Raw genomic sequence first — 27,518 nt, forward strand, 5'->3', positions numbered from 1 at the left:
TGTCCACGCAAGTCCACTTCCTTTTTTGGATCTTTCATTTTTTATATGTATGGGTATTTTGTCTTCATGTATGTGTGTGTACCATGTGTATGCCTGGTGCCCATGGAGGCTAGAAGAAACTGTTGGGACTCCCTGAATTGGAGTTACAGACGATTGTGAACCACCATGTCCAACCCCGGTCTTCTGGAAAAGCATCCAGTGTTCATTCTTCTTAAGCACTGAGCTGCCATCTCTCCAGCCCTCAAGCACACTTCCTAGACATGATGAGCCATCAGTCACTCTCTATGACTGATCATTATGTGGAAGAGAACCAAGTGGTTAGACTGGGACTTTCTCGTTCTCTTTACTTGGCACTCTTTTGGGGGAAAGTAAGTGGTTAAAGGAGCAGGCTGCTGGATTAGGGTTTCAGCTGTGTGACCCTGAGCAAGTGAACCCTGGTCCTCACTTAGCATCTTCCCTCTAAAGGGGGATAACAATGCTTTCTTCACAAAGTTGGTCTCCGGAAGAATTAATGAAGCCTTCTATGTAAAGCTTAGAACAGTGCCTGTCACATTTCAAGCACTCAGTAAATAATGGTTTTTTTTTTTTTTTTTTTTTTAAAGATTTATTTATTTATTATGCACACAGAAGAGGGCATCAGATCTAATTATAGATGGTTGTGAGCCACCACGTGGGTGCTGGGAATTGAACTCAGGACCTCTGGTAGAGCAGCCAGTGCTCTTAACCTCTGAGCCATCTCTCCAGCCCCATAATGGTTCTTTTTTTAACCTTACTGTTCCTACCTAAGTACCTTTAGAGGAACAAATGTAAACACGGTTAAGTACATTTAGCTGTCTGTATAAATGATCAGACGCACATGAACATATAGGGCTTCGGAGGCGGCAATAGCTAGGGGGCGGGGCTTCACGTGTGGAGCATGACTATTTGACCCTTTTCAAATTAGCACTTACGTAGAACTCAGACCTGTTACCCAATTCTGAGATTCCAATACTTTATTTAATTCTTCTTTCCTGAATTCACAGCACAGTGTTCTGTTAGTACGGAGACAAAACAGTTGCTCATTTCTTATAGCCCCTGCTTTTCGATGCTGGATCTGTTGATTTGTTGTTTAAGGCAGTGGACCTGAACTACGTTAGCTTTGGTTTGGTTGATGGCTGACTTCTGTTTTGTTTTGTTTGCTTTGCTTTATTGAACCACTCAGAGAAGCTCTTAAAAACTATTTCATAATTTTTAATCATAGAAAATGTTTTATTTGATGGAGTTATTATAAATATTCTCCAGTAATTCTAGATGGCAAAAATTCTAAGTTAACAGAAGACAAATGATGAATATTCATCAGTTTAAGATAATTTTGTTAATTCTGATTTTGTATGCTTCTTAAATAATTTTAAATGCATTGGTGCCTTCAACAAAAATAGCTTCTTAATTCAGGGTGCTTTCTTGATACCATCTTATCTCAATAGATATAATATTCTGCTAGGATCAATTAAGGTAAATCGTGGAGATCATTATTCCATTTACTCATTGACATGAAGGCATGTGTGTGAGAGAGCCTAGGATTCTATGGCAGGCTGCTTGGGTTCAAGTGCTTGCCTCGTCACGTTGGTTGGATGGTCTTTAACAAGTTGCTCAACCTCCCTGGGCCTTCGCATGTGAAACTTTGGACTAATGATGGTAGCCAGTTCATAGAATGAGAAAAATTAGAAAATTGATGTGTTCTGTGTTACTCTAGGGCAGGTTCTCAACCTAGCTGTCGAACAACCCTTTCACAAGAATCACATATCAGATTCCTTCATATCAGGTATTTACGTTGTTTCATAACATTGTCAAAATTACAGTTATGAAGTCTCAATGAAATAATTTTATAATTGGGGGTCACCACATCATAAGGAACTGTATTAAAGTGTCAACGCATTATGAAGGTTGAGAACAACTGCCCTAGGTCTAGAATATAGTAAGTAACAAATAAATGTCAGTTATCCCATTATTTTCCCGGATGCTCTAAAGAGAACATAATACTCTTTGCTCTTTAAAGCACACAGGGAGAAATTCACAGGCAGTACCTTAGGCTATAGTCGCAGTACAGGCAGTCAGAATGCCTCCTGAAAACTGGGGAGACTGGGACTTCTCTACCTGGAAGGTCAAAGACAGGGGTCTCAACGTGGCCATCTTCTCAGAGGAGCAATTTCAGTGGAGTTGGGGGAGAAGAAGCTACAGTTGTGGTGTTAAAACCTTCACGTTGTCCATTTAGTTCAGTCATCTTTAACATAAATCAGGACTTAATGTTCAGCATCGTGAATTTACTGCCTGAGAAGGAAAAGGCTAGCCCCATTTCTGAAAGGCTAGAAACTCATTATGCAAATGCATGAAGATACCAAATTGTATCATCTCTTCTAAAATCCTTAATTCTACCAGAATTCTATCAAAGAAACTTAAAAGAATTAGAACGTTAATGGTTTCTTTTTATGCTGTGTTATTACACTTGCTTTTTCATAGAAATTTGGCCAAGCACTTTTTAATATCTGTCTTACAATATTGGTCTTGGTGGAGTACAGCCAGTGACTTCTGTTCCATTACCACTGGGAATTCTCTGCTCAGCCACAGCCTTAGGCCACACCTGGGCTCGACTGCTTAACAACAGCAGACAGATTCTAGCCAGCCTGAGCAGACCTGACCCCTGTCTCAGATGTTCATTGGCCAAGTGCTTTGAGGTAGCATTTAAAAAATGGTAATAGTGAGTCTACCCCGAGCAGACTTGATTTGTTGGATACAGTGTTAACACTTACGAGCAAAACAAAAGCAAATGTTATGGGTTTTATTTGTTTTAAATTTTTTTCTTTCATAAGCTAAAACTCATTTTCCTAGGAATATATCAAATACACTGCTACATAAATAGGACAAAGGCTCACTATATAAATCCATTGTACTCAGCAGAATTCACCTTCGTAGTTTTCTTTAAAGGTCTGTCCTAAGCCATTCAGAGGCTTGCCAGCGGGCCTGACTCCCCAGTCCCCATCTCACATCACCTTATTCACACAGCCTTGTGCACGTGCCTATAAATGTGGGGCTTGTACAACATAGAACTTGAAAATCATTGTGTATCATTTATTAATTTACAGTTGAAAACCTGGGGCTAATGCCAAACATAAGCATCTATGTGCTCCTTTTTCCTCTTAATCAATTATAATATGAAAGTTGTTAAATGTCTTACTGTAATTTTGTAGTGCTATTAATATTTTATATAAAATAGCCTGTATCAGATATGTTCTCTGAGTGATTCATTTATATGATCTCTTTAAGTATCTTCTGATATGCTCATAGGGACTTGTGGGTGTCAGGGTTGGGGAAGTGGCTTTCCGGTTACCTGGTTGGAAAATCTATCCCTAAATTGGATCTTAACCCCAACTTCATCTAAGCTGAAGGAATACTGCACCAGAAATGCAAAGAAACAATACAGTCAATGTAGCTGTCCTTGGTCCAGGGACATTTTCAAGAACCATTAGGTCGGAGCAGTTTTGGCTTCCAGAACATCACCAGTGTAAGATGAAATCTCACTGGATAAGGAATTTCCAGTACTGATATAGTGAACTCAGTGGCTGAGGTACCTAAAGTAAGACACTGCATAGTGAGAATTTGTAGTGAACCCTAAAAATAATTACTGTAAACATTGTAAATTGTGCCCCTAATTTGGATGTCTTCATTTAATCATCATCTTATTTCCATAACATTAGACTCTGCAAATTAGTATATTAGCTCTCTGTCTTGGCTTGAGCATCAAATAATACATCTATCATGGAAAGTCTAGAGGGTTTTTTTTAATGATGCTTATTTAGAAGTGTTTGTTTTTTAACTATTATCAGTAAAAAGACTCATTTAAACTGAAGCCAATAAACAAAAAGATAATGATTCTACAACTAGAGAACGTTTTAACCTGTTTTCAAATATATGTGCAGAGTTGTGGTTTCTTATATGGTAATAATGTACTATGACTATGCTTATAAAGTAGTACAAAAGGCAAGCAAGGTGTGGTGATATTTTATCTGTGTACCCCAATAAAGTTTACCTGAAGATCAAGAAAGAAGCCAGCCACATTCTTACCACTTGGATATCCTCCACCAAAGAGACCCACTTCCTGTATACCTATGCCTATGTGTCTTTCTGTTCTGCAATCTCATTTCCTCTTTCCACCCAGCTACATCACTTCCTCTTCCTGCCCAGCTCTGTAACTTCCTGTCTGTCTGTATAGACCTCCAGACCTTTATGGTTAGTGCTGGGATTAAAGGTATGTACCACCACGCCTGGCTCTGTTCCCATTGTGGCCTTGAACTCACAGAGATGCAGACAGATCTCTGCCTTCCAGTGATAGGATTAAAGGTATGTGCTACCATTGCCTGACCAAACCTCAGGTGATTGTCTAGGCAGCTGGCTGTTTCTGTCATAACTCACATTTTTTGGAAGTCACTTGTTTGCACTTCCAGTTTTACTAGGTAATATTATTTTCTTCTCTAGTCTCTGGGGGACTTGAAGATTAAATAGTTATAGTTTTCTCTGTTAAGAAATTCAGAAAAGAAACTCACTAAGAGGTGTAAAGTGTATAAGTTTGAAAGACATCAAAAAATAGTTTTGGTAATACAAATTAGGACAGAAGGTAAATTAGAACAATCCTTTGGATTCACAAAAATAGGATAGATAATGGAATATTTTCACTGAATTTGTCAAATGCAAATGGACTAGACATTGTTGATATATTTATTGCTTATATATATTATATATAGTTATTGTACTTACGTAGTTTCTCTTACATTAGTTATAACTTTTATTTAGACAAAAAAAGGGGAAATGTGATGATATTTTTATCTGTGTACCCCAATAAAGTTTACCTGAGGATCAGAGAACAGAGCCATCCAACTATAGTAAACATAGAAGTCAGGCAATGGTAGCACATGCCTTTAATCCTATCACTCGGAAGGCAGAGATCTGTCTGCATCTCTGAGTTCAAGGCCACAATGGGAACAGAGCCAGGCGTGGTGGTACATACCTTTAATCCCAGCACTAACCATAAAGGTCTGGAGGTCTGTACAGACAGACAGGGAATTACAAAGCTGGGCAGGAAGAGGAAGTGATGTAGCTGGGTGGACAGAGGAAGTGAGATTGCAGAACAGAAAGACACATAGGTGTAGGTATACAGGAAGTGGGTCTCTTTGGTGGAGGGTCTCCAAGTGATAAGAACGTGGCTGGCTTCTTTCTGCTTTTCTGATTGCTCAGCTTTTTACCCCAATATCTGGCTCCCGTTTTACTAATAAGACCGGTTAGCAATTGTCTACAGCAAGGTTTCATAGTGAAAACAAGATCATTAGTATCATGTTTCACAGCATAAAGCCAGCCCTCCCCCTCTTCTTTTTTCTTTAAAGGAAGTGGTGATTTGTGGCACCTTTAAACACGAGTTAGTGCTCTGTTGTTACCTGCTAAGAAGTCTGAATAGGAGGCAGGGTCGGGCAGGGAGGAGCTGGCTCAGCCACCTTTGCCCTCATCAGGCTAATCAGACTACTTACTCCTCCTTAAGGTACTTGCAAGTGGGTGAGTTCATGTTCCCGGAACTGGAAAGATAGCTCAAAACAACAGTGTTAGCCTGGCAGCGGGAGACAGAACAGAAAGCAATGACAGCTTTGGCCCGTGATGGCCTCTGCAGTCTCACACCATAGGATTACAGTGTCATGAGAAGGCTTGGCTCCACAGAAACCTCCAGATGTCTAGTTTAGGAGTCATAGAAGGTGCCGCAAACACTAACTAGACTGTGGTCTCCTAAAGCTTATCTTCAAGACCTTATTAGGGTACTGTCCCACTCCTTCCTCGGCCTCTGGTATCCCCTCTGCCCCCAGCTCCAAGCCTGCCTGATGTTAGCACTTAAAGCCCTTGCTCAGAACCTCTGGGCTGGTGTTCTCCTTACTGTGTAGTGTGTGTGATGGTTTGTGTGAGTCTCTGCTGCAGAGCCAGCCTTGAATCCCTCCCCACAGAAGGTACTTAGTAAGTAGGTACTGAGTCAGGTGGTCAGTTTCTCCAAGTCTCCTCCTTTTGGAGCCGGCACGTGAGCGTTCTAAGACCCTGGTGTGTGCCTTGCCACAGCGTGAGACTTGCAGACCACTCCCTCCATAGAGGGAAAGAAAACTCTGACCTAGTCGTTGTGCTGAGTTCCTATGGAGCATTTTGTTTATTCTGGTACACATCTGTTAGGTGCCAACTAGATTCTTGGCCCAGTGAACTTAAGAGCTGTACATCCAACTAAATCAGTGCAGTGAAAAAGTGCCGTAAACACATTCCATAGGAAGTACTCCGCAGGCATTAAGAAGGGAGCGGCTGGGCTGCCTGGCGTTTATTCAGGTCGGTGTTTCTGCGCTAGGGTCCAAGTCCTCCAGGGGAAATTCTGGAAATCTCAGAAGTCAGGTGACTGAGTTTTAAACACCAGGTGAGTGTCATCAGAATCCAGCCCAGAGGTGCATTAAATAAGTTGCAGGCCTTTCCCTCTCCTTTCTTGCAACTTAAGAGCTCCTGCACCACCCACGGTGGTCAGATAACTGCAGGCTACCCTCGTGGGAGTCTCATGGAGTCTACATGATCCTGGAATTCCTTTTAAAACTCCGAGACAAGCTTATTTAGAATTAAAGTTCATAGGATATGCAAAATAAAATTTCGATTTTGAATAAATCCCCATGTCAGCCTTATGATAGAATTCTCTCCATTCTTACGATTCCACGTTGGGTCACTTGACAAGTGTTTCCCGATGCTCGGTGTGGGCCCATTCCGTCGCAGGAATTAGGTGGTCAGCCTTTGGCTCCTGTCAGGCTCCTTCTGTACCTTTGACCAGCAAGCAGCAAGATGCGGAAGCCAGGGACAGTCTGACAGCTCTGTTCTCAGTGATGTTTGCCAGGAGTTCAGAAGCCAAACATTAAATGGCAGAGCGGAGCAGAAGAATGAGATCACTTTCCGGCTAATCCAGTCCAAAGTTCCTTTTTCAAGGGGCAAGGCCCGAGCACCTTCCTTCGCTATCGGAATGATGTGGGCCCTCTTCTGAACATTCTTGACTTTACGTGTGCTGAGCATTTGAGCAAAGTAGGACGGCAAAAAGAGTAACTTCCATTGACCAGGAGAGAAACTGATCCCAAACCCTCTCATCCAAGGGGACTGCTTTACAGAGTTGCCAATATAACATCAAGGGGTGAGCTGTGATTATATATACAGCTTGTGTAAGTAGGGCATTCCTTTCATTCTGATTAAATCTACCAAATGCAGTTTTCATATTGAAATAACATAAATAATATAAACATTGAAACAACATAAGCGTTATTATTAATATAAATATTAAAATTTTATTTTTAATTTTTAAATTTTTTTTTAGATTATGGCTAATGAAATTTTAAGTTTACTAAGTGCCTACTATGTAGACACCAGAGATACAAAGCATAACATAATAAATACCAATGTGCTTATGTTAAAGAACAAACAATAACAGTGCATGGCTTTGTCTCTGGGCAGGAAGGAGTTAAAAGCTCTGGGAAGGAAGTGCCCTGAGCAGAAGTGCAAGGTGAAAAGGCAGGTTGCAGATATCCAGAATGTTCTCTAAAGGACTTTAGGAAGTTCCTGACAAGCAAGGAAGCCCTGCAGTGGTGTTACAGGGTGTGCTGGGACATTGCTCCCACAAGTTAGTGTGGGGCGTAGATTGAAACTGTGGGACCAGCTGCCGTTTTTATTTTGCATTATCACTTTCTGTAAAGTGATACATTGTGGTAAAATGAAATTTATAGCTAATAGAAGGAGCAGGGGACCTGTGGGCGTAGTCCTGTATTTGTAACCTTAAGTGAAAGAAATTGTTTGGCATTTGAATTATTTTGAAGTCATTTTTGGAACACTCTCCTTGGTTTCTTCATTTACACAATGAGGGTTTGGGGTATAGGTGATTCACGTCTCCTTAGCTATAGAACTGTATTACTGTGTAATTATCCAGCCTTCTCTGAAAGGTTTGTATGAATAGAAGCGTGTTTTCAGTGTACTTGGATAAGACTTCTATTGGAATTACAGCATCCCATTTTGCACATTATAAGTGGTCATTGATTTTATAAATTGTAAATTCTAGCACATATAACCGAGACTGTGTAATTTACCAGATTCGGACATTTCAGTGGCCACTGGTATTTTTGCTGCACTTATGCCCAAAGTAACATGTTTCACAATCTTGCTTTTAATGAAACATTTCTGTTCTTTTGGTAGCCAGAAGTGCAACTTGCTGAAGGCTTCGATGTGTTTATGCCTAAGTCTCAGCTGGACTCTATATTGTCAAACTACACTCGCTCAGGAAGCCTTCTGTTTAGAAAACTGGTGTGTGCATTTTTTGATGACAAGACTTTGGCTAACTCCTTACCCAATGGGAAGAGGAAAAGAGGACTCAATGACAACCGAAAAGGACTAGACCAGAACATCGTGGGTGCAATCAAAGGTGGGTCCACGCCATTTTATTTTATGGGTTATTGGTAAGTTTTGCCTCCATTCCATTAAGGTATAGGTAAAATGATGCTGAGCTAACTAGAGGTTAATCTAATTTGTTGTTAGCAACTTACCCTTGGGTATGACTCTTGTCTGTAAGTCCCCACCCCAGATACTACTAGAATACTACTCAAGATAATAGAAATTGTTGAACTCAGAGCCAATTTTATCTGCTGCAGAACCAAAAAGACTTGGGAAGTCAAAGTATTTTTTATAGTAATTTCAAGGAACTTCATTAAAATATGATTTTGGCAGATTTTAATCTTAAATTTTTAAGTGTAAATAAAGGAGTACATTTCTTGAAAAGTTCAGAAACTGTGTTATCAAGATATTACATCTGAAAATATTTTAAATATGTATGCATGAAGCCACTTAACTGTCCCTCCCACACATTCCTAACCAACTTAGTTCCTTTTGTTTCCTACGTTCTTCTTTTACCTCCTTTGAATGCGTGTCTGTGTTCCACCGTGCTTTGGGAAGTGTAGCTGAAGAGTTTCTCTCCCGCTCCTGCCAAGCCCACTTACAAAATAAACACACAGACACTTATATTATTTAAACTGTTTGGCCTAATGGCTCAGGCTTCTTGTTATCTAGTTTCTGTATCTCAAATTAACCCATATCTATTAGTCTTTAAGTTGCCACGTGGCTCATGGCTTACCGGTACCTCATATCTCACTTTTTATGGCCGTGGCTGGCAGCATCTCTGTGCCTCAGCCTTCCTGTTCCCCCAATTCTCTCTGCTAGTCCCGCCTATACTTCCTGCGTGGTTACTGGCCAATTAGCGTTTTATTTATCAGTCAATCATAACAACATATATTTACAGCCTACAGGACATCCCACAGCAGGGAAGTATATGGATACGTATGTCTTCATCTCTGGCCACTTCCATATCTTACATCTAGTTCTTCACTGTTCAGTATCTGTATTCAGGACTCTGATGACTATAACTTTAGGAAGAGAAAGATATAAATGTTATTATTAAAAAATATATACTCCAAGTCTCAGTAAACACTACCATGAAAATGAAACCTTAAATTGGGGCTTCACTTAAACTCAAATATCTGAATGTTCTTCGCTGGCTCCATTCTACTTTGTCATGATTGTCAGGGAGACTGACTCAGAGCTGCCCCACCTCCTCTGTTGGCCATTATCCTGCAGAATGAGTAAATGAATTCAATAATGCTTAAAGGATACTTAGAAATTCACAATTAACTTTACAAAATAATTCAATTTTTAAATGGAGCTAGCAAGTACTGGACACCCTGTGTTCATGGCCAGAACATAGCCTTCATTAACAGGAATTTCTCATAGTCCATCAAAATTTTTTTCACTTAGGATGACAGTTGAGTTCTATTAAATAAAAAGCGCCACAGAGGATCACAGTCCCTGCCATTTATGAAAAGAATGATTCAGCCTGCAGTGACACTAAAAACAAGATTATGGAATTTGAAAACCAGTCAATGATATAACTAGGACTCACTGAAGTGGAGAAGGGGCTGTTTCCATCTCCACAGACTGGGCCTCGCAAACATGAGGGTCAAGGCTGCTGATGCATTTCCGAAATACACATGGGAATGGGTTTGATTTTCTTTCTTTTTTTTCCAGGACAGCATATTAACATTATAGAGGCACTTTGAAATTGGGGAACTATAAATGACCACATTTCATCTTAGTGACATTAGGAGAGCTAGATTAATAATAGATGGTAATGAAATACATCATTACAAGTAGACCGATACATCAGACAAGACTTTAAAAATCTGTTACCAAGTAATAGACTAGACATCAGACAAGAGTTTAAAATACACTACAAATCCTTAAAGAAGGTATGCCTTCCTCTGGACACAGGAGACAGTTGTTTAGCTTGAACTGTTTGCGGGGGGGGGGGGGGGGGGCAGGCAGGGGGATCAGGATTCGACCCTGGTACATGAGCAGGCTTTTTGGAGCCCAGTGCCTATGGTATGACACCTGGCACAACCTTGGTGCAAGGGGAGAGGCTTGGACCTGCCTCAGCTGAGTGTGCCAGGCTCTGCTGACTCCACATGGGAGACCTTGACTTGGGAAATGTGGGGATGTGGGGTGGGTTTGGGGGGAAGACTGGAGGGTGGGGAGAGGAAAGAGGGGGGAAATCTGTGGTTAATATGTAAAGTGAATAGAAACTTTCTTAATAATAATAAAAAAAGAAGGTATGCCTTAATTTTTTCCAAGCTCTACATTTAGCTATCAATAAATACAGCAACAGGACCCCCTACTCCTACTACAAAAAAAAAGCAAATTATTTTAATCAAATAACTCAAAATTCCCATATACTACTTTTATTAAAACTCTGTTCTGGTTTTATTCTGTTGCTGTGACAAAACACATATCTAATTGTAGACCAGTTTTATTTCTTTCTCTAATTAAAAAAATAATTCATGCTGACAGAAATCGTAAGTCCGAAAACTGACAGGCTTCCCTCTTCAGAGATTACCCTGTGGCCTCCTATAGTCTTTATTCAACTCTGAAGGTGGCATCTGCGAGCTTTGTAAGACATTTCATTTGTTTATCCTTCCTGATTTCTTACAGGCACCTTGAAAACAAGCTTTGTTCATATTACCTGGGTCACTAGCTGGAAGTCAGAGTATACCACCACCAAATGTGTTGATCCTCGGGTGGCTTCAGCTAGGGGCACTTGGCAGGCAGCACCCGCCAGCAAGAGCTTTGTGGGAAGGTGCCTTAAAACAGGCACCCCCACGAGGAGTCCATCGTCATCATGTCCATGTAACACCTTATGTCAGGTCATAGAAGAGGACTAGAGAGGGACCTCACACCCAGTCACAAGCTAGCACTGTTCTTTAAGTCTATTGAACTTGCCCCCAAATCATTTTCTCTCCCCTAAGAAGAATGGGTAGAAGCTTCTAGGCCCCATGGGTGGGGTATTCACTCTTCGTTCTGTGTATACTTGACCTCTCAACCTACCTGCCTGTTATCAGTTGATTTTATAGCCTCAGTCGTTGAATTTTAATGGGATATAGGGGAACATTTCCTTCCTCTACACACTGTAAATACTCGTTGAGTGAATGAGTAGACACAGGTTTTTGTTTTTCATCTTGACTTATGCCTTATTTCATTAACCTAATAGGTTTAGTGCTAAGTATTCTATCTTCTCATAACCAGTTTGGAATCAGAGACATCAAAATATACTTGTAAATGTCTAATCAAGTTATCTAATAAATTGTCTGTGAAAATTATAAAGTAGAAAGCAAAATGGATTGTAAATTTTAATATAAATCTCTTAAGCCCCCCCCATACATCTTTCTTTGTGATGTTTCTCTCTATATGGTCTTATTATACATATTATAAATGATTTGAAAGTAGGTGGTATTGAAAGTCCTATAGAATAATAGCTATTTCTAGTTTTTCTTACTATCGGTAGAGAGAAACATTCTCCAAATTCAAGTCTTTTGAATCTGAGTTATCTGGAGAAGGAGTAAAATGATTTCTTCCTACATACCAACCTCGAGGCTCTTTGGATTGCTGCTGTCATTGTCTGCCTCATATTTGAGAAAGAATTTCATGTACATTTAGTATGCATTCTTCCTGGCTCTATCCCTTATGAGATAGTGAACCAGCTGTATATTATTTTGAAAAGTTGTACAAAGTAGGAAGAGGTAAGTGGTTAATTTTATAGACTCTTACATGTAAAAATATCAGTGAAGTAGCAAAAGTGATTAGATTGGTTAAAACACCAGTTGTGAAATGATGACATTCTGTAAAATGCCTGTAAGTAGGAACAGAGATGTTGTGGGGATTACATGTATTGATATACATATGCTGAGCCACCCTTGCATCTCTGGGATGAAGCCAACTTAATCATGATGGATGATCTTTTTTATGTGTTCTTAGATTCAGTTTGCAATTTATCTTAGGGTTTCTGTTGCTGTGAAGAAACACCATGACCATAGCAACTCTTATAAAGGAAAACATTTAACGGGGACAGTTTCAGAGGTTTAATTCATTATCATCATGACTGGACATGGCAGCACACAGGCAGACATGGTTCTGGAGAAAGAGCTGAGAGTCCTACATTTTGATCCCTCAGGCAAAAGGAGGTGAATTGAGACACTGAGCATGTCTTGAGCATATATGAGACCTCAAAGCCCATCCCCACAGTGACACACTTCCTCCAGCAAGGCCATAGCTACTCCAGCAAAGCCACACCTCCTAATAGTGCCACTCCCTGAGCTTATGGGGGCCAATTACATTGGAACTACCACACAAGTGTTTTTTAAAGTTAGATTTATTTATTTTATTGTATGTTTACGATTGTTTTGCCTATGTCTGTATGTATTCATCACATGTGTGTAGTGCTTATGAAACTCAGGAGAGGGCATCAGTTCCCTTGGAACTGGAGTTTCAGATGGTGCTGGTAAGAGTAGGCGTGCTCTTAACTGCTAGCCTTTCTGTCCAGCTCCAGTCTGCAGGTATTCTAGTGAGATTTCTGTCACCTGTGTTCGTCAGTGAAGTTGGTCTACAGTTTTGTTTTTATTGTGTGTCTTTCTGCTTTCACTGTTGGTATTATGCAACCTTCCTAAATGAAGTCCAGATTAGGAGAGGGATTATTCAAGGTGATATTTATTTTCTTAAATAAACTAGCTTCGACCGTCGTTCATTTAAAAATAAAATGCACCAGGGAAATAAGGCTACTAGGGGATGATTAACAAACCTTTTTGTGTGATAATTCTCCCCATGACAGTATCTCAAAAGGAAAACATAAGCCTCTTTGTAGACATGGTACTTTTCACATAATTTTATGGGCTAATAGGGACTTAGACTTAATGATAATCTATTAAAAATTAATGTATAAGTATGAATTAGGGTATTGCTAATGAAAGGACCCTTAATTAGGAAAAACTCACCTGAGGGCTGGGAGCATAGAACACTTGTTTAGCATTTGTGAAGCCCTGGGTTTGATCCCCAGAATGGTAAACAAAACAAATAAAGAAATAAAAACTTCACCTTAATATTTTGAGCAGCAGGAAACAACTTATCTCATTAACTAGAGACTTAGGGGCAGTGCTGGGTGAAACTGAGTAGCTTAGATGGGATTCATAATTGGTTTTGTACCCAAAACCTAGAGTGGAGGTTTGTACTCCATTCGCTGGCCTCACAGCACTCTGTCTCTACTAAGACTGTCATTGGCCGGCCATTTGTGTTTCTGTGATATGATCAGCGGACCATGCGGTTTGACTCTTAAGAGTTACCTATATGTGACATTGACTGTCTGGATACTCTTCAAAAACAATTACAACAAAGCAATTTTTAGAACCCTAGTTCTGATTCTTAATTTGGCTTTTTAGTAAACGGGTAAGAACGTTTTTGCTATGTAACTGGGCTGGAGTTTTGAATCTCCTTGCATTCAACTGATACCACTTCTGTATGTCAAATGGAAGAGATGGTCGGTGCCCCTCACTCCACCCCTGAACAACCCGGCCATTGACCTCCAAGAGGTCAGCACTGGTCTGTCTAGGGAGCCTCAAGGGCCCAGAACTGTGGGAGGGACAGCTTATCGATTTGGTATTCCAGACAGTTCAAAGTTGAATGCCCAGTATCTTTAATGTCGCTCTGTCACGTGACTTACAGGAATGTCCATCAAAGCTCCCACTTCATCCCATGACTCTAGACACTTGCAGTCCATATCTATTATTTGATAGGATCTCTATTTTCCACAGTTACTGCAAATAATTCATTTTATGGTGAATTGACTTTTTTTAAAAAGAAAAGCTATTTAGAGTGTAGGTGGGATACAATTCTCTTAACTCTTTGTCATATTTCTCTAGCTAAACGTACTATTTTAAAAGTTTATTATTCATTATTTGACCTTAAAAGATTTGAAATAATATGGACATGGAGTTTGTATCTGGCTTATTCTTATTATTTGATGGCAACTTTTTTGTGTTCTCAGAACTCCCTGAAACATTAGCTTTAATTTGCATATTCCTGTGGTGATGATCTATCTTACTTCTCTTTGTACAGAGGACAGAGGCTATAAGGCATTTAAGTAAATTTACTGAACTTCCACATCAGATTGTCGTCTCTGACTCCAAAGTCATTTTCTAGCATGTGTTCTTCATAGAGAAATGTTTGAAAATAAAGTATCCCACCCTTACATTTCTCTCTTAAAATTGAGCATTTTGGATCTTTGTAAAATTTGCTGGGAAGTTGGCTCTGCTGGTGGTCTAAGAGAACCAGTCAGGTACCATTGATGCAAAGCATATTCAAAGTGAATTTCTAGTTAGACAAAAGCTCTGTTTCCATTTATTTCCTGGATTCAAGGGTAGGCCTTTTCTTGATGATATTGAGAACTAATCCTATGATGCTAGGGAAGAAAATAGAAGGTTGATTCCTTCTCTAGTGAAAGAAACACTTCTTACATTGTCTGGTGCATAGAACTGAATTTAACAAAAGCTTGAAAGCAAATACTGCATAGAGCTTATCTCCTCAAGTTGTATGTAAATTAAATTCTTGGTTAAATGTTAGGCAACAAGAGCCAGTTAATGAATGCTTTGCTTCAGGAATCCTTTTGAAAGATGAGTGATCGACTACTAATTTACCTGCTGGTATTTTGATATACAAATCTGCTTAAAACAGGACATAACTATATAGCAGCCACAGTATTACATGTAGAAAGCTTGGCTCTTACCTGGATCATTGAGATGTTTTGTTGCCTTTTATTTTGGTGGGTCATTATTGGGGTTTAAGCCTAGGGCTTCATGGCATCACGAATGCTAGGCAACCATTCCACCCGGAAGCTTCATCTGCAGCCCTCACCTAATTTTTGTTTATATCTTCCTACCTTTTATGGAGGCTCGGTGACAAATGGGGCTTACTGAATCCCAACAATCCTATATGAGCAGCCCTCAATTTTTAGTTCCTTTCAGAGTGGTTCTTATATTTCCATATACATCAATGTCATCTAGGGTGTTGATCAAAATCTAGGTCCTGGGGCTCCACCCTCAGAGATTAATTCAGTAGATGGGAGATAGTCCTCAAATCTTGATTTTGAGAAAGTGACCATGGCAGCACACATCAGCTCACCCCAGAAACTTAGTGTCCCTAGCTGTTCGAGACTATTCTTTTTCTGCCGGGCGGTGGCGGCGCACGCCTTTAATCCCAGCACTCGGGAGGCAGAGGCAGGCGGATCTCTGTGAGTTCAAGGCCAGCCTGGGCTACAGAGTGAGTTCCAGGAAAGGCACAAAGCTACACAGAGAAACCCTGTCTCAAAAAACAAACAACAACAACAAAAAGATTATTCTTTTTCTCCTCTGGAGTAAATGATAACATAGCATTATTTCAAGTTCTTCTTCCTTCTTTGAACTTGAGGATTCTCTTTTTCATTGTTTTGTTTTGTTTTGTTTGAGACAAGGTTTCATGGTATAGCCCAGACTGGCCTGGAACTATCTATGTAGACCAGGCAGGCCTGCAGTTTACAGAGATCTAGATGCTTCTGTCTGCCTAGTGCTGTGATTAAAGGCATGTACCACCACCTGGCTTGAAGAGATTTGTTTTTTAATCCTGTGTTATACACGTGTCCTGATTTTAACACACTTGAAGTGACTCTCCAGGAGTAGACTGAACAACTCTACAATATCTACTTCCCTCATTCCACTGAGAAGAAGGAAAAGCATTTCCAGATCCAGACATAGGAATCAGCAAACACATGCCAGTGGTCGTCCTCCTGGTCTCAGCATTGCCTTCTCTATCCTTGGCAGTCTCTTGACCCAGCTCCCTCGATGACTTGTGAAGCATTTATTCTGCTGACTTCTTCACCACGCAGAGTAGTGGTTTCTGTTGCTGTCCACACTCCATAGAAGTTATGAGAAGAACAGCTTTTCATAAACCTTAGGACATCGTCAGCATGTGTGAGAATTTCTTTAAAACACAGCCTTTAGGACCCAGTGCCGTGAGCCAGGAGCAGGCCACATAAAGATAAGTAAAATCCTAGCCCCTGACCATAGGGAACATTCCATTTGGTAGAGCTACAGACATGTCAGCAATAACCAATAGCATAGACCCATATTCCAAGCCAAAATAAAATAAATGCCACATGCCCATTGTCTAAAGGGAAAGAAGCACAAGAATGCGAGCCTTAGTAGAAGACCTGAAGGTGTCTCTAAAATAGACCTTGAATGCAAAGGGAGTGGGCAAAGTTAGCTATGGAATTGTTTAATAAAGCTTATCAATAACATGAAAGGAAAACCTTTTGCCTCCAGAACTAGTTAACGCTTATTCTAGTTATTGGACCTTGAGTCCTCAACAACCAGTTTACTGTAAATTATTTAATTTCAGAAACATAAGACCAATGGAATGAACTCAGACATAGTTTACCTACAGAAGTTTTCATTGAGTGGTCCTTCCTAAAGTTACAGAGGTGCCATCTCATCCCTAGTGAATTGGGATCCTGGAGACTGGGGCTCCAGTGAGTCTCAGTGTGTGTCCTGCTCCATAACTGGTCTTCTGTAAGCTCAAAGGGCACTGTCCTCTTCCTTAGAACTATTGCTCCACCTGTTCCCTGTGCAAGGAGCAATAGGAGATGTGGACAAACTTAACAAGTTGGTAGCTTTTCTTGATTTCTCTTCAGCCTTTCATACATAGCTAGAAACAATTTTTGGTTAATTGTTGGAGCCCACTAGGTTTCCTAGTGGTTGTACCCAGCAGGACTGCATAAGAGGTTGATTGGACCATGGGCCTGTCTTTTGCTCTACCCCATGGCATTGTCATAAATAGACCTTTGGAATAAAGTTCTGGGCCGGTGGATATGAATCCAAGTCCACCCGAGTCTATCCTGTGTTTTCTCTCTGTTTCTCTCCCCTCTATTTCTAAGTCTCTTATCCCTCAGTCCTCAAGGGTTCCTGGGGTAAATAAGCATGGGGGCTGGTCTCCCACGGTTAATTTCCAAAATCTCTATTGTAATTCCCAGTGCTGAATTCTCACCAAGCCTGCATGTTAACACTACTGTTGGGTTCACAGAGACAACCTCCTGCCAAGAGAAGTTTCCGTCAAATAAACAGAGCCACTAAGTAAGGCATGGCTACATTGCATAGCATGATGGGCACCATTGCTCTTGCTGACATTGCCAGTTTGTATATTTATCATAAAAGTTTCCCCGCAGGTGAGAGCGGTGTCTTGGAGGACACTTCTCTTACCTGCATAGAGTACCTACCATATGGGCGAACTGGGGTCCCAGACAATCAGCAGCCGGCGTTTCCCACACAGCCGGCACTTCTCTTTGCCGCTTGCTGAATTGTCTGTGTAGCTGAGATGTTCTCGGCAGAATTGTATAGTAAGTCTTGAACTGATCAGTCGCATTCCCTATAGCTTTTTCTGGGACCTAAAAACAGATGTCAGTAACATTTTAAGTTCAGTTCCATAAGCCAGTGTTGACTGGGTCATACAATATATGCATCAAAAATATGAGAGACTCAGAAAAACTGGTATTTGCTAGTATTTCTGCCCTAAAAGTGTATATACAAATGATCATGGAGCATTTGTTGTCTTTCTAGTATTACAGACTAATGGTAAAACCACAGAAAACCTACAGTTGTATGTAAGCTTTGAATAAGAAAACCTTTTTAAATCCATAGTCATTTAAAATGGAACCAAAATCTGTCATTGATGTGAGGGCTGCCCCTAAAACACACCTCTCTGTAGGAGGAAGCATGGCTGTATCCATCTTGCTAAAAGCCCTGGTAGAAGAAAAGGCCGCTGCCTTCTGTCAGGACTCTGGGCTTCCCTCCACTGCTCCCTGCCTGCAGTTCTCTGCACACACGACTCCAGGCTGTGTGTGTTGGAACATGCTGCACGCTTGCATGCTGTTCTGCCTTAGCGTTTGGCCCCTCTCAGTGGTCAGCTCACGGTAGTTCTCAGAACCCTTTTTTTTTTTTTTTTTGGTTTTTCGAGACAGGGTTTCTCTGTGTAGCTTTGCGCCTTTTCCTGGAACTCACTTGGTAGCCCAGGCTGGCCTTAAACTCACAGAGATCCACCTGCCTCTGCCTCCCGAGTGCTGGGATTAAAGGCGTGCGCCACCACCGCCCGGCCCAGAACCCTTTATCCTCCTCAAACTTAACGGCTTCTTACCTACCCCGTTCCTTTGATGAGAGCCAGTCTAATATTTCAGTGCCTTCCTCCCCTGCCCTTCTGTAGCCTAATGTACCATGTTGACTTAGCTGAGTTGGGTACAACTAAGTAGGACCACATCCCAGTTAGACCTGTGGCCATAGCTAGAAGCAAATGAGCCAGCTGACCGCCCAGCACAAGACACACGGGACACTGTGACTTAATCACAGTGTTTAGGGCCTGCTTTAACCTCTGACAGAGCCGTCCTTTGGAATGTGGGCTGAGTCTCCCAGTCCTAGCACCTGCTTCAGCCACGCTGTTCTTAGCAGCAGCACTGACCCGTGCTCTACCCTTCAGGGTTGAAAACTTAGTCATGTTTAGTGCCTCTGTTCATTTGCAACACATCCTGCTTCCTGACCCGGCTCTGCTCAGTCTTTTTGTCAACCGTCTCGTATTCATTTTTATTTTTCAGTTTTGCTGACCCCCTCTATCTGTACATCACTTTGTTCTCAAAAGTCCCCCCCCCAAATCTCAGCATCTACCCTTGTTCCTTTTCTCCTTTATCCTGCATACTAACAGTCGTACTTGTAAAACCAAATTCTGTGATGTTGTTTTCCATACTCAGCTTTCATTTCCAGACTAAACGAGGTCCAGTCCAGTCTCAGTCGATTTCTCTCTCCTTGTAACTGTGTTTCCCATTGACTCCTACTGGGAGGGCCACCTAAGCGTGGACACCTTCCTTCAGACACTGCACACTCCTGGGTTTTTACTCTGGGTTTTATAGTTTCTCTAAGGTTCTCTCTTTCAATTCTTTCTGGACAGATCAGGTCATTTTTCCTGGTCAGACCCAGGTATCATCATGTCAACCGTGAGACTCTCTCCAGACGTCCACTTGTGCTGTTTGCAGCCTGCTCTAAATCCCAGTAGTACTCGAGCCTTTATGTGCTGTAGCTGTGAGTCTTAATCATTTGTGTGGAAGATGGCCTAAATTGGAACAGTTCAGGAATCAAATCTGTGCTCTTATAATTTCATTGGGAAAACAGATAAATGAGGATCTGTGGTCAGCCTTTTGATGTTTGAGCATGTAGTCTTCCTAGTAAAGACTCTAAGTTCCTGTCGGCAGAGAGTGCTTTTGTATTACTTCTGAAATTTTTTGATACATGAAACGGTGACACTAATATAACAAATGCCCAATAAACCCAGAAAGGAAGGAAAGAACCAAGCGATCAATTTATCTTCCCTCAGAAGGGTTGTTTTTACACACAGGCTGGAGAGGTGGCTCAGCTGATAGTCTTTGTTCTGTGAGAATGAGGACCTGAATTTGGGTCTGCTGTACCCATGTAAAAGCTCAGGGTAGTGGTGTGTCTGTGACCCCCTGCACTGCGAGGAGTGAATTCCAGAGACCAGTGAATCCCAGGGTCTCAGTGCCTAGCCAGTTGAGTCCAACAGCAAGCTCCAGGTTCAGCGAGCTCCCTGTCTCAAGACAACAATAAAGGTGATGTCCTTTCACATGAACCCTAGGCACACATACCCAATCAAGCACAACGCCATATTAGATACATAGAAATTGAATATGATGGCAATATAGTTTCCCATATGCAACTGGAAAGGGCAGCTGAAATTCTAGAAGGTGGAATATAAGTGTGAAGAGTAAAAGAAATAACACAAAAGATCAGATGATATATCTTGATTAAGTATGTATACATCTTATTGATAAGAACATCAAGGTCATCCAAATATAAAACCAAACTTGTATCCACCGAGGGCTCCGAAAATGTGTTACTCTCTGAGAGCCAAGAACAAGCTCCATCATATGCAAGAGAGAGTCTGTTCTTCTCATTTGCATTGGCAAATGATCATCTAGAAAAGGTGAAATACAGTAACTTTACTATAGGGTTTGAGTTTGAGTAAAGCCAATAATGGTGTCCATAGTCAGGCTTACTTTGTTATTTCCTCTCTTTTCTGTCTCAGGACTTAGTAGTGTATCATTATACACATGCAGCCACGTGTTTCCCTTAGCACTTCTCATCATAGCAAATCAGTGCCTCGAAGACAGGGTATCAAACAAAAAAGTGTGGGAACTTGATTTTAAGACTCAAAATATGAACCCAAAATTTTCCTAAAGCCAATCTCAATTAGAAAAAAAAGAAAAAAGAAAAAAAAAATCCCACCAATGAGCCCCACTGTCTTTGCTGTAACATCCGCTGTGCAGCAATGTGGCAACAGACATGATGTGAGCACACTCATCTGTCCTGGGGGCTGAACCTTTGCAGTGTTTTATTCTTCTAGCCTGCTCACATCTGCAGTTAGGGGAGAGGGGGGAGTGAGAAAGTGTGTGTGTGTGTTAGTGGCATGTATGCCTGGAGCCCGTGGAGATCAGAAGAGGTCATTTGATGCACTAGAACTGGACTTAGGGACAGTTGTGAGCGTCCATGTCAGTGGTGGGAAGCTAACCTAGGTCCCCTGCAAGCGCACTCTTCAAGTGCATCCCTCCAGCCCACGTTTGCATTTGCATGGCTGTGAGGACCAACTGGTGATCCGATTTCTCACGGAGTCAAACTGGCATTGGCAGGTGCCCTCTGCAGACATACTAGCTATGACGTGAACTCTGTAACCCATGGACTGACTTCCTAAGTTCGTCTACCCAGAAGCCCTAGCTTTAAAAAGTAAGAAAAACTCATTACATTCTCATTCAGACATTCGTCTCAAGAGCAGACAAGCATAGGCGAGTTCCATGGTGCAGTGCTTAGGCAAAAGGAGATGGTAGGATGCATCCCATTTTCTGCCGCTTGCCTGCCTTTTTGATGATTCTCAGTCTTTAAGTTTTTGTTTTACTTGCTAGGTGACTTCCTGGCCTATAAAATAAATGAGTTATACTCAAGATTCCAAGGTACATTTCAATAGGGTTCCTATAAATCTGTCATTTTGAAACATTTTTCTTTGCTGAAGGAAAAAAAATGAATTAAACAGTAAATTACGCATGCATCAAAGCTTGTTATTATTCTAGGTATTAACATTTTGCAGATATTATTCCCTTGAACTGTACCAGATGCGTTAAACAACGGTATGCTGTATCACAGTTTGCCAACGGAAAGTGTTAATCATATTTCCCAATCATTGTGTTATAAATGAGCTCTGCTGTGGGCTTTCTTAACTGGATATAAATTTAAATTAGCTTTCTTTAATTTGAGAACTCATTATAGGCACTTCTCAGCCCACCCTTCCAGACAGAGATGCAGCTATCGCAAAAGAGAGTAAGGGCAGGCAGAGGATGTGGTTGTTTTCCTCCAGGTCTGTTGGTCTCAGGTCTTTGAGAATCACTGTGATTAAACAAGATTGTCTAAACCTCACATTTCCCACCAGGTTGAGGGCAGTGAAAGGAGCATTGTAAGCGTGCAGGTTTGTTCCTGAGTACCATTTAAACCTTGGAAACACTACCTTTTCTCTGAAAGAGTATGCGTTGACTGGTCTTTAAAGTCTCCAAGTCAGTAATTCTATGGTTCAGAAATTTTGATCCAATTCTCAGTAGTAAACCTATAGAATTAACTAAATATGGCTGGGAATCAATGTTATACGTGTCTAAGATCCTTTTCATAATGGCCACCAACTTAAATAATAGTCCCATACAGTAGCAGTCGGCTGTGAGTGGTAGGTGGTCACTGGAACCAGCTTTTACCATACTTGCCTGCTGGCCTTGTACAGTAGACTACATGGCTGGATCCTCCATCAATCTCAGATATATAATGCGGAGAACATTCTTTTATCATTAAATTAACGATTGCTTACAATGCTTAATTTTAGAGTATGTTAGTGTGTGAAGTATACTAAATCATTGCTACTTAATCAATCCTGAAATGAGCTTCTGGACACTGTATGTTTGGAGACCTATGGCATTTAGTGAAGAAATCTTCCTCTTGTTCATGTAGACTGCAAACTCAACAAGAGTTATAGGCACATGTAGCCCGCTCCAGCCATTCACTTGTCTCTGCCCCCTACAGTGCTAGGGTTATAGGCTTCCTTTGGAGCATGCTGGCCACCAGCCTAGCCCCAGCTTTAACTAAGGGGTAAGCCTGGGAGGTGGCTTAGTGGCTTAGCAGGTAAGAGCACGTACTGCTCAAGCATGAGGACTTGAGTTTGGATACCAGCACCTGCTACATGTGCCTATAACCCTAGCACTGTAGGGGGCAGAGACAAGTGAATGGCTGGAGCGTGCTGGCCACCAGCCTAGCCCCAGCTTTAAATAAGGGGTACGGCTGGGAGCAATGGAGCAGGATACCTGCTGTCCCCCACTGGCCTCTGTGTGTATGCACACAAGCTCATGCACCTGCACACACATGAGCACACACACAAAACACACATACAAATAGAAAAGTGAAAATTAATAAAAAAGGAAACCCCCCCCCCTTAGTTCTTTGGGGATAAGTAATACACCAGAGCCGGAAGTCTTCCATTCATATTCTTTCTTGAGCAGTACATCCGTGTTTGCCTCTTGTGGAACAGCAGGGAATGAGAGACACTCTTGTTGAGTTTGCAATCTAGATGAACAAGAGACATTGTTGCTGGGGGGACCCTCTGGTACAGGAACTCTGGGAGCCCTTATCTGAGGATGCCAGAGCTCTGAGGGGTAAGATACACTGTGTGTCTCCTGGTGATCCCGATAGAGAAATGCGAGCCTTCTCCTAGCTCCCTCTTAAAGAGAGCTTCCGGTGCTCTCTCCTGACCCATGTCTATAAGGTGTGTGACTAAGGGATGGTCAAGATTCACTTTTCTATGCTAATCCTATGAGAAATTTTGATTGTCTCACAGACTGAAGTATAACACTTGTCCCCATTAGCATAGTATTGAGACTAAGAAGTAAACTAATAGTCTTCATCTTGAACATAGGGAAGACATTTGTGGACATTTGTCTTTCTCTCTGCCTTACCTCCCAGATTTGGAACTGATGTTACAGTTACTGTAGAGCCTCTGTTTACTTTTTAAGAAGCAGAATGCTCCTGTGTCTTCCATTCTCATTCCTTACTGTCTCAAAGTAACTTGAGGTTCATGAGTATCTTTCCCATTTCTGTTTTTAATTTTACTATGTAACTGTATATCCACACATGGCATTTACTGTTGTTTTATATACTTAACAAACTGATGTAAACAGATTCATAGTGGACTTTTGCCACTAGCTTTTACTTCAAAACTCCTGTTTTTAAAAATATATGTTATTCTTGGCCGGGCGGTGGTGGCGCACGCCTTTAATCCCAGCACTTGGGAGGCAGAGCCAGGCGGATCTCTGTGAGTTCGAGGCCAGCCTGGTCTCCAAAGTGAGTTCCAGGAAAGGCGCAAAGCTACGCAGAGAAACCCTGTCTCGAAAAACAAAAAAACAAAAACAAAAACAAAAAAATGTTATTCTTAACTGTTATTCTAAACGGTTGATTTCAACTTCCAGCCACAGCACAGTCAAGCCCTTCCTTTCTGTGACCTTTATTTGAGAAGTGAGCGAGTCCCCTCCCCTCCCCTGCAGTGTCCATGGTCAGCTTTTGTCTCCTGGAGTTTATAGCTGACTTTTCCTCAGGGATACTCGGGGTAGTGGGATGGCTAACAGGGAACATGGTTGTCAGCCTCACTGGGCGTTATCAAGTGGTCTCACGAGCAGTGTATGAGAAGTCCTACTTGCCCTCATCTTTACCGATATCCGGTGTCGCCAGACTTTCATTTTCACCTGCCATCTGAAGTTCAGCTGACGCTTGAGGCCCCGAGTACTAATGAGTCAACTCGCCGCCCACTTCCCTTATTGCTTCGGCTCTTGTGTGAATGTCGGTGTTTTCCTGTTTCTGTCAGGTCATCACTCTCTCGCTGTCTTCTCTGAGTTCTTCTGTAAGTCACATGTGATGCAGATACTGCCACTCATCTCCCCACTTGGGAAAGCGCGGCACATGCTACCTTTTGTCATAGCAGATTTGGGATCTGACGGCCGGGTTTCTTTCCCTTTAGGCTTTGTGTTTTCTAATGCCCATTTCTGAAAAATCACCTCTGCTCATACAATCTAATAGTATTCTCTTATTTTTCCCCTAGCAAACTTTTAGAGATTTTTTTAAGTGTGTGTGTGTGTGTGTGTGTGTGTGTGTGTGTGTGTGTGTGTTCACATGTATCTCGATTGGTACAGTGTTTGCCTAGCATGCACAAACCTTGGGGTTGATCTCCAGTGCCAAACAAAACTGCATATAATGGTACATGCCTGGGACCTCAGCACTTAAGGAGGTAGAGGTGGAGAGTACGTTTGTGGTCATCCTTGATCACACGGTGGGTTTAAGACCATCTTGGGATATATGGGTGTCTCTTTGCACAGGAATCTACATGAACTTTTCTTCTGTCTTTGTTCTGAGAATCTCTTTATTTCATCATCCCCATCATACAGTGTTCCAGGGAGCTCTTTCTTTTAGATGGCTTTTCTCAGAGTGACCAGAAGAAGGTATTCCAGCATCTTCTAAGATCAGTTGCTGTGAGGCTGCTCTCAGCCTGTGGCATTTTTTGGCCTCTGTCCATTCTAGTTGCTTCCAAAATGTCTCTACTGTCAATGTTGTTTCGTTTCTTTACTCCAGGTATAGGTGTGTATTTGTTTTATTATTAATCTGCTTAGTAGTTATGCTTCTTGAGACCCAGAGTTTGGTTCATCAGATCTGGGTGTTTTAGTTTATTTTTCCTTCTTTTGTCCTCTCATCTCTCTCCCTCTGAATCATCTGTGTTTGTTGGCCCTTTTCTTTCTTTCCCGAATCTTCATTTGTCTGTTTTCTGTCTCTTCTTTGCTGCGTTACAATCTGAGTGCTTGTCTGCTCTGCCCCTGTCTCAGTAATATTAAGTTTTTAATTAACCTATCTTTGACTTTTTTTTAAAGCTTGTATTTCTTTATTTATGAGAGAGACAGAGACAGAGAGAGTCAGTCAGAGGACAATTTGTGAAGTTAATTCTTCTCTTTTGTTCAGGAGATCAAACCCAGGTCATCAGGCTTAAACACGAGTCCTTTAACCGGCTGATCCATCCATCTGGCTGGCCCCATTCTGGTTTTTGGTTTTTGGTTTTTTTATTTCAACTACTTCATCTTTTTAATTTCTCTAAGTTATATTTTATTCATAATTGCTCCGTGTGTGTGTGTGTGTGTGTGTGTGTGTGTGTGTGTGTGTGTGTGTGAGAGAGAGAGAGAGAGAGAGAGAGAGAGAGAGAGAGAGAGAGTGAGTGTGTGTGTGTACATGAACCAGTGCATGTGTGCAGTCAGAGGACATCTTATGGAAGTCAGGGGTTCTACTCCACCATATGGAATCTAGCTCAGGTTATCAGCTTGGCAGCAAGCTCCCTAACGGACTGAGCCATTTCGCCAGCCAGGCCTTGCTGTTTCTTGATGAATGAAGTCCTTCCTTCAGCGTCTTACACAAACCTCCTTACTATCCTTGTCTTAAGCTGGTGGGAGTCTAACTCTGATTTCTTGCATCTGGCTCCAGCCGGATTATTTCCTGCATTCTTCGTTGTCTAAGAAGAACTCTTGTGTGGTGGGCTGCTTCTCCTCTCCCCTCTCTCTGAGACACTGACCTCAGAAGTTCTCTTCAAAGTGACTCTTCTCTCCCTTTCTCTCCTTCTTGTCTGGAGCTAGGAATGCCAGCAGCAATGCTTCCACTCCTCCATAATTTCAGTTTCCCCTCCTACCCCAGACCTCTCCAAGGTAAAAGCTGGCATTTATAATTTACAAAAGAAGAGTCTCCTGCCTGCAAAGGCTGGCAGGAGCTTGCCTGTGCTTCCTCCCCTGTGTTATGGCCTCTCAGACTGCCTTCACAGCTTCATGCAAAGGCTTGGGTTCTATCTGGTGCTCCCAGGACCTCACTTCCTTCTCCCTCATCAGCATGAAACCTGAGCTCCATAGAGACTGCAGCCACCTGGGGTAGCCTCAGGGTGTGCCTTCACCTCTGCTTGACCTTCCCTGTGTCTGAAATACCCATTCACCCATCCTTCCTTCCTAACTCTTCCGAACACTGGTTTTATTCTTTGGCAGTTTCATACATGTATATAACGTATACAGATCCCCTCTCCCACCTTCATCCCACCCCGACCCTACCCTGCACGCTGCCTGCGTGCTCACGGGTGTGGGGTCATCTACCCAAGCAGTCATCAACTGATAAAAGCTCCTCGGGTAGGGGTGAGGCCTCATGAGATGAGCCTTTTCCCATCGTGATGGAATGTTCACTGGCTAGGTCTTACACAGGTAACTCAAGCTGCTGTGGGCTCCTGAGTGGAATGGTCACGTCATGTCCAAACGACAGCATTTCCTGGCGCTTTTATATGCTTTCTACCTCTGCAGTGGTGTCCCTGGGCCGTGCAGGGTAGGATAGACATGTCCCATGTGGGGCTGAGCACTCAACTGTCACTTGATCAGTTATCATCTCTGCGTTGACTGCTTTTGTCTTTCTTTAGTATCTACTTTTCCCTGAGGTTCAGCTTAGCTGTCACTTTATACAAAAGCTTTCCCAGCTGCCTGCCCTCCCGCCCAAGCATGGTAAGATGCCCCGCTTCTCTCTGATCCTGTGTAGGTGTCTGTTGGATTGGTTTGGTCTCTGCTGTGTTGTTCACTGGGTAGGTCAGCCTGGCTTTGAACTGGCAACCCTCTGCCTAACTCTTAGGCATGCACCACCTTGCCCAGCCCTCTGCTGTTCTTGACCTCTTATTTGCCTTCATCTTCCACTCCACTGCAGACTCTTTGAGAACAAGAGGCCATTTATTCATTAGCACCTAATCTATCCTGGAACATTATGGGTACTGGATAATTATTTCCTGAATGAGCGCATGTGATTTTTATAATAAGGCCACATGGTGTCAAGAGTCAAGATAAAAAGCATCACCCTGTTTGTGTACAGGGT

General features: G+C 41.9%; 1 protein-coding gene across 5 annotated transcripts in view; it reads left to right on the plus strand.

Annotated features, from left to right (window-relative positions):
- The window catches only part of Bend7 (BEN domain containing 7), an 86,612-nt gene that overhangs the window by 37,354 nt on the left and 21,740 nt on the right, over positions 1-27,518 (plus strand). For all 5 annotated transcript variants that reach the window (XM_076572745.1, XM_076572746.1, XM_076572748.1 and 2 more), the window contains one exon: positions 8,263-8,488. In XM_076572745.1, coding sequence (XP_076428860.1) covers positions 8,263-8,488 — 226 coding nt within the window. The remainder of the gene's footprint in view (positions 1-8,262; positions 8,489-27,518) is intronic.

Source organism: Peromyscus maniculatus, chromosome 5, assembly GCF_049852395.1.
Source record: "Peromyscus maniculatus bairdii isolate BWxNUB_F1_BW_parent chromosome 5, HU_Pman_BW_mat_3.1, whole genome shotgun sequence".
Taxonomy (NCBI): Eukaryota; Metazoa; Chordata; class Mammalia; order Rodentia; family Cricetidae; genus Peromyscus; species Peromyscus maniculatus.